Here is an 8,250-nt window from a genome sequence, read left to right as displayed (position 1 = left end):
ACCACCCGACCCCACATGAGTTGCTTGGCTTTTCACATTATTTATAAGGGTTTTTTGTGTAGTCTAAATATTTCTTTTTCCTGCTAACTAGACACCAAGGATGGTCATAAACTCTAAAACCAAACTTGTGTTTGGGCTCTCCAGGCCAACTCTGCACTTGAAAGCGCTCACACGCATCACGCTGGGAGCTCCTACTCTGCTGACACCAACCCGGGGACTCTGCAGCCCAGGTCCAAGTACGGGAAACCAACAGGCCTGCAAACCCGGAGCGGTCATCAACAAGTACAGGTGTTTCAGGCTAAAAGTCCCATCTGGACAAGGTGAAAAGGCTAAGTGGCAGAGGAGTCATATACTCAAGAATTCTCTGGGGCCAGATATCAGAGTTCCAGCAGGGAGCCCCCAGCCCTACCACCCCCAACACTGCCCCCCCCATCCACCCCCACACACGGGGTTTCCTCAGGCACTTTTTCCCTGCCGTCTGTGAATCCACACCACCTCTCCGTCGAGAGAGCGCTCCGATGATGGAGGAAAAAGCTGGAACATAAATGAGCACTGTGGAATGTGCGAAGACATTCCAGGCCTTGGACAATCTCAGGCTCCCTAACGGAACTGGTCATTCAGGGTGTGGGCCGCTGAACCTGTAAGTGAGGAAGGCTCGCCCCTCTGAACCACCATCTCATTCGGCAAATATGCTGCGAAGAGATTCTTCTACCCAGTCATCAGGGCCTGTGCTTGAGATAACAAGGCCAAGGGGACCCATCAAGGGATGACTGATCTAATTTAGATATCATCTCTATTATGGACCGAGTCTCCTTAATAATGGAGATGGGAAGGGCAGGAAAAGAGAATTGGCCTGCGGTTCCCAGTGAAACAATACCACTGCAAGCAACCTGGCTTTCAATTCACTCTGGAGCAGAAAACAATTCTTTGGGGTCAATGGTTCTTCCACAAACCAAACAGGAGGATTATTTATAGATATGCATATTTTTTTATTTTCTAAAAGCATACGTTCTAGGAGAGAGAAGAACCCCCACCCACACACACACACACACCCAGAGTTCTTTAAAAACACACAAAAATAAAAAATGTGGGCTTCCCCAACTCTTGATTTGTACTCTGGCTTGCTTTAGAAAATTCTCTTTAATTTTCCTCTCATTCTTGACCAAATTATTCTCTGTAACTCTCTGATGTTTGGGGTCTCTTTGCCATTCTGAGTGTTTGCTAATTGCCCCTCAGTCTTAAAATCAAGCAGCTGTGAAAAAGAAACCAGGCTGAGCAAGGCTCGTGAATCTTAACTGCAAGTCTGAAAGATCACATGACATCCAAGAACCTGGAGAACTCTTAAGGATCTCCTGGTAGTGTAATGGTTAAGAGTTGGGCTTCAATCTCAAAAGTCTGCAGTTCAAAGGCACCAGTCGTTTCATGGGAGAAAGATGGGGCTTTCTAGTCCTATAAAGAGTTAATAGTCTCGGAAATTCACAGGGGCAGTTTTCCCCTGTCCTGAACGTAGGCATGGACTGGATGGCAGTGAGTTTGGTTTTGAGAGCTGTAAATGTCATCAATATTTCATATAGCAATAAATAATCTTAAATCAATTAATGTTTAGAGAAGGTCCAATTTATAAACAAATTTCCTGTTGCTAGAAATGTTTCCCCAGAACATTATGAATAGTGGCTATGTTCCCTGGCCAGGTTCCAGAGTGAGGGTGTTCTTAGCCCCCACCTCATGCCTTGTCCAGAGAAGTCCCCAAGATGGATTGCAGATCAGACTCCTGTGACCCTGACCTTTCTTCCTAGTGTCTCTTAGTCTGCAAGCTCCCCTGAATGTTCTCCAGCACCAAAGGATCACAAACTAGGAACAGGGATTGGAGCACAGGTGTTGAAGAGGATGTGAGGGCTTGGAGAGGAGAAAATGTATAAACGAGTAAAACTAACTCAGCTGTCAAGACAGAGAAAGAATAATAGAACATACTGATTCTTGGTGGGAAACAAGACACCTCACTAGCCATCCCTGCACCATCCCCACCATCCCTCGGTGACAGACACTCTGGAGCGAAGGCAGCCCTGTTGCTCTGTGGTTTAGGGTCATGCCAGAAAGTTAATTAGTAACAGCTGTTTACCTGCATGGGCACTTTGCAAAAAGTTCATGTCTTAGGGAGCTTCAGTACTAATTTCTATTCATTTTACTCAGATAGTTACAGAAGCTACTAATTGGGTTCCTGAGTGGCCCAAGTGGTTTGCCACCCAGCAGCACCACACAAAAAAGACCTGGCAAAGAAACCCAGTGGAACTCAATCTACTTTGTAACACTTGGGATCCTGTGAGTCAGGTCCTGTGAGTCAAGGGCACCAGGTGCTGATCAGTGTGGTAGTTATATAATCTGTTGTCAATTTGAGACTATTAAGAGTGAAGGGGTAAGTTTAGCCTGTCAATAAGTCACAGCTTGATGACCTCATTTGGAGGCGCTAAGGAGATAAAGAGCTCGCTGGAGGCTGGACACACGCTCATCCCCTGGAACACATTCCTGCTGACAAGACACATGGAGCTACTCTAGTGCCCTAAAGATGGAGGAGCCATGCGTTAAGATGCTTACACCACCACTGGATCCACAAGACAATCCATGCACTGGTCTGTGATCTTTCTTCCTGCATTTGTCATCATTGCATGTCCTGCATGAGTCTGAATAAGAATTTATAGACTGATAATGGACATATGGGCTAGTATTGGATTTATGGACTTTACCTAGACTGGCTGGAATGTTTTCTTAATGTACAATTGCTCTTTGATATAAAGTTCTCTCTTACACACATATGAGTGCCTCTGGATTTGTTTCTCTAGTCAACTCAAGACTAACACAATCAAGAACATAATGATGATTAAATTCTAGTCTACATCCCCTTCCTATTACTAAAGTAAAACATTAATAGCAATCAACCAATGATACTTAACAATCAGATGGGGGCAAGGAGTCAAATTATTATAAAATACGTGATGATCAGAAAGGATAGGGAATGGGGTGGGGGCAGAGACTGAAGCTCAAAATGGAAAAAGAAATTTAAAAACTATAATAACTTAAGCTAAGCTTAAGAAAAGGAAAAAAGCATTCTGTGGGGCATTCAATTTTCTATGTGAGACAGGAGGCAAGGGATGGGGGTTAAATTGTTAAAGGGTTTCAGAAAGCTGATAAATTATCTGAGAAATCTTACCTTATTTCTTTTCTAACTCAGCTTCTTAAATAGACTGAGGTGGATGGGTCCACTGTTAACAAAGTTTGCTTTGATATCTGGTATTTGCCCTCTCCTTCCATATTCAACTAAAACATTCATTTGAAACCCAGCATGGGAAGTAGTTAAACGCTGAACAGACGGTGATTAAAAATGCAAGAGAAGTGGAGAAAATGCTGAACCTTGTGTTCCTATATTTTGTTTTTCATATACGTAGATTTTTATATCACAGGGTCTCCTTTCTCCAGGCTTATCAGAGGTAAGCTATTAAGTAGAACTGATCATGATTCAGCAGATTCAAGAATATCTACCCATTAATAGGACAACCAGAGGAAATGCCAGCTAAAGTCTAAACAATGATATCTCCTTGCCCTTTGATCCTCATTGAAGAACACACTGTAGCACTTCTTACTGTGATACCATTGAATTTCCCATTTACTATTTGCACTCTGTTTAAGAAAACATCTGTCTACCTGTTTTTCTGGGCCACACTCTTGCAAATTCTCCAGCTTGCAAGCATTGGTTTATTTTCTGCTTAAGAATAACCTTAATAAAAATAAATTTAAATTTTCAAAAGAATAACCTTAATAAATATAGGCAACCCAAATGAAAAGGTAGTACTACTCATCTTCTGCTTATTCAGAAAAGATACAACTGAGGGGAGAGGAGGATTTCCAAAAGTTCATGGAAACAGTCCATTTTCTTTTCATTACATTTGTCCATGAACTTCATGTATTCTGCTATGAATGCAAGTAAGGCCTATTATACCTTTTTCTGAATTATGTTCCCCTTACCAGTTTTTTATACAGAAGATTGCCAGTAATTTTTAGTATATAAGTTTCTTGTTACTTATACCAAAACTAACCACACACTACTTCCATTTGTTGGGCATAATTTAAGTTCTTCATTTCATTTGGTCCTACTTCTGGAGACCAAACTCATTCATTGAAAATGAATGGAGTTTTAAATAATAGGATTTAAAGAAACTTTTTACCACTATCCAATATAATATACAAGTTATTATACCTATACGGAACTAATGAAAAGAGATGTATTAGTGAAACATTATGATCTAAATACAAAAAAGTGGATACAAATATCAAGTATCTTCACTTCTTGCAAACTTCCACTCAACAAATATCAGATGCACCATTTCTAAATGCCCGGTGCTTCCAAATGAACAAGATAGGAATTTAAAGAGTGGGAGCTGTCTTTATGTTCACGCATGCCCTCTTTGTTGACTTTTATGTTTGCAGAAACATAAGGCATTTAGGCTCCAGTGGTTGATAAGCGTGGGTCTTGTCGTTTGAGACTGACAATCTATAGGGAGATGAACAAATGAGTAAATAACTTTTTTTTTAAAAAAGGAAAAATCTGGATCAAGGCAGCAAAGCAACACACTGGGTGGTGCAATGGTGAAGAAATAGATGTGAGTGGAGACAGCACCAATTTCTATCCCAGAGTAGAGATGGCCTCTCAAAGAAGGTGAATTTTAAGCTAAGTATCTCAGGATACTTCTACAAGGTCACCAAATTGGCTGCCAAGTTTTCTTTTCACATTGGAAAACAAATAGCGAATGGCCTCTGTACCCCAACTGAGTTGTCCGGATTCCTTGCAAAGCTGCCCCGGGGGCAGCACCCGTCCCTTGAGACTGGCACATGGAAGGGCTCACATCCCAGGGACTGCTATAGTGATCAACATCTACAATGGACTGAGAGAAGAACCAGCAGTTGGAATATTCAAAAGAAAGGTATCATGTTGATTCATACTTCCTCCTGATCATCACTCTGACAAGATTCAGGGTGCTTTAAATGTTTTTCGTGACTACAATGATTCCCCCAGTCCCAGGGAAGACAGATGTTTACAATTGCGTAACAGTCTCATTTATCCTTTCAATTTAGAACTTAATTAACCCAGTGCCATATAGGAAGACTTTAGAACAGTGCATGTAACAATTATCTTTCTGTGGGGGGAGGCAGTGAACATGCCATCTACATAGACTAGGAAATCTATGGGATTCTCCTAACATCCTTATTTTGGGAAGCCACACAGCTAAGCAATTGCTGTTGTTTTGTGCCTTCTTCCAGTTCATCCATGGGAGCCATGGTAGAGCAGTAAGTAAAAGATTGGGCTGCTCACCACAATGTTGGAGGTACAACCCCAACAGCCGACTGATGGGAGAAGAATGAGGCCCGCATAAAGATTTATAGTCTAGGAAACTACGCAGGGATCACCAGGAGTCAGATGGATTCCAGTCAATGGCAGAGGGTTTTTTTCTCTTCCTTTTTTAAAAATAGAACAACGTAGAACTGTCCCAGAGGGTTTTCAAGACTCTACGTCTTTCTGGGAGCAGACTGCCACAGCATTCTCCAGCAGAGGAGCTAGTGGGTTTGAACTGCCAACATTGTTTCTAGCAGCCAAGCTCATAACCACTTTGTCACCAGGGCTCCTTTACCAGAAGCAGTAGTTCCCCAACTCTGGAATTACCTGGGATCTTTAAAAAGAATAAAATTAAAAAAGAAAAAAACAAAACACTGCTACGTGGCTCCCACATCACATATTCTGGTCTAATTAGGATTAAAAATGCCTTGGTGATTCTAGCGTGCAGCAACATTTAGGAAGCACTCATGGAAGTGAACTTCTCTCTCAGTTGTTCACTGGCATTGATTCTTTGGAAAGTGTTTCAGTCCTAACATCAGGATCTGCTGCGCCAGTGGTTCTTGGCCATACTGTCACATTGGAGCGACACAAGAGCTCTTAAGAGCATGCCTGGTGGCAGAGTGGTTGAAGACCTTGGTCAGCAGTGTGAATCGAAGCTTGCTTCAGTCTATGGGAAACATCCTGGACAGCTTTCCTGTGCGCTGTACCATCACTGCGGGTCAGAGTGGACTGGAAGGCAGTGGGTTTCGTTTTAGGCACTTTAAATAGGGTGAGATTCGGATGTAACTGCTTTGCGGTGCAACCCCACCATTCCTTATTTTGTAAGTAGTCTTACTTAATAGGGCTGACAGGCAGCCCCGGTTGAGAGGCACAGTCTAAGACTAGAAACTATTTTCCCAGAGAAGGTACCCCATAAAGGAACCAGGTGGGCCAGTTTACCCCCAGCCTGACCTCCACCCACTCTTTCCAGGTTGGGATGCTCCCAAAAGACATGACATTCCTCCCCACAACTGTCAGGAAACTTGAGAGGGGAGGCAGTGAAGCTGAGAGTCCGAAGTAGAATTTACTGAGGAAGTATGAAACAGAGGAGTTATAACCACGAGCAGCACTGGTGCTCTCGCTCCGCCCACTCCCCACTCCCTGTCAACTTCCAAGCTTCAGCCCTGGCTTTGATTACAACCAATTGTGAAAATTCATGTCCAATCAGAATGTCTGGCCTTGCAAGTGAGATTGGCAGGTGCTGGACCTTCACTCCCTGTGAGATTCAATTTCATGAATTTCCCAGGAGGATTGCCAGACCACTTGAAGGCCAACCTTCTATCCGGCCTCTGCATTTGCCCTCCAGTCCTCCAGCCCTGTCCCCACCGGCAGGTTGTACCCTCAAAGCTCCGCTGAGTTGAGAACAAACCTTACCGGTTTAAGAAGAAAATGCTGAGATAGTTACTGGGGAATCAAATCACCGAAGTCAATGAACTCCTTGAATGACGAGTGCGCTTGAAAGGGGCGTGTTAGCTTGGCAAGTGTCCTCTCAACCACTCTGGGGCCTGGACAGAGTCCCACCCCACAGCGCTGCCTAACCCACTGGGGCACAGCTACCATATCCCCAATTCTCCCAGCTCAGAAAGCGTGCTTTTGTCTAGACGAGCTCTCTTAGGAATGAGCAGCATAAGCAAGCCTCGCAGAGGCACTGGCTCCACCAACGTCTTCTTAGCCAGGTTCGCCTTTACCTCTGAGGCAGCTGATGCGGGAACAAGCCATGTAACTCCGCGCTAGTTTGCCACAGAGCTTCCGTGGCAGAGCCCGATTTAGCCGCCGTTGAATTTCCATTCTGTTGCCTAGCAACCGATTCACACAAGCTCGGCGCCCCGCCCAGGCCCCTAACCTGCACCTTTCCTGGGGTCATGCAATGTTCGGGACGCTGATCAACTTTTCAGCCTTTAGGGCACTGGCCAGAGGCTTGAGAAGGAGGCACTCGGGAAAAATCAACCTAATTCGGCTCCAGATTAGGCCAGCACCACCCGAAACTGGTGTAGCAACAGCGGTCCTTTCGGGCCCGGGCGATTCAGCCTGACTGCCCAGTCCCGCCACCCCCACTGGGCAATTTCGTGATTATGTTTTAGCACAATCCTGTCCAGTTTCCAAAGTTCTCAGCTGCTGCCGTTTTCCCTAAAAGTCGCTTTGGGAAAACTGGCACTGGGTGTTCAGGGCAAAAGAAAGCAATTTGGAGGGAAAGCTCCCTGGGAGGGAGATTTCCTTCCCAGGCGGGCCTGCCTCCAGGTCCAACTATCCGGACACGGGTGACTGAGCCTCTCCTGAGCAGCGGGAGTTGGACAAGCTTCGTGCCCAGCGGCCCGGGCAGAGTGGGAGCGCGCCAGCCAGTGCCCCCCTGGGCTGCACAGGTGGAGCAAAGACCCCAGCCGAGCCCGCGCCTGCCCAGGGGACCCGAAGCTTCTCCAAATCCTCCACCCACTGCACTGGGACGTAGGAAGATGGAAGCAAGGTGTTCTCGTGGTTATATTTAATCCACATCCTTACCTAGGTTCACAAAGCTCATGACCATGTCCGCATCATTGAGGAAGGCACTGTCCTGCGCGCTGGTCAGAGAGTACGCGCCGCCGCCGCCGCCAGGTCCCGGAGTCAGCAGATTCTTGCGGCTGAAGGGGTGCGTGGCACTGGGGGGCGGTTGCGGGGCCTGAGACGAACTGCCCGCTCCCGGAGGCCGGGGTCGTTGCCGCTGCTCCAGCGACGCCCCTTCGTCGCCGTCGGCCGGCAGGGAGTTGTACAGATCCAGCATGAAGAGGGGCGCGGACTTGAGCCGCCCGGGTGGGGGCTCCCCGCGAAGTTGCGGCGGCTGCGGCGCCGCGGGC

At 45.9% G+C, this 8,250-nt stretch overlaps 1 protein-coding gene across 1 annotated transcript in view; it reads right to left on the bottom strand.

Moving 5' to 3' along the window:
• Positions 1-8,250, bottom strand: part of BMP6 (bone morphogenetic protein 6) — a 192,316-nt gene that overhangs the window by 176,567 nt on the left and 7,499 nt on the right. Inside the window, exon 2 of the mRNA XM_013006979.2 lies at positions 7,919-8,234. Within this exon, the coding sequence (XP_012862433.2) occupies positions 7,919-8,234 (316 nt within the window). The remainder of the gene's footprint in view (positions 1-7,918; positions 8,235-8,250) is intronic.

This window comes from Echinops telfairi, unplaced genomic scaffold (genome assembly GCF_000313985.2).
Source record: "Echinops telfairi isolate 266 unplaced genomic scaffold, ASM31398v2 ScPeMD7_655;HRSCAF=1070, whole genome shotgun sequence".
Lineage (NCBI taxonomy): Eukaryota > Metazoa > Chordata > Mammalia > Afrosoricida > Tenrecidae > Echinops > Echinops telfairi.
The sequence above is the reverse complement of the archived record's forward strand: the minus strand, read 5'-3'. Positions and strand labels throughout refer to the sequence as shown.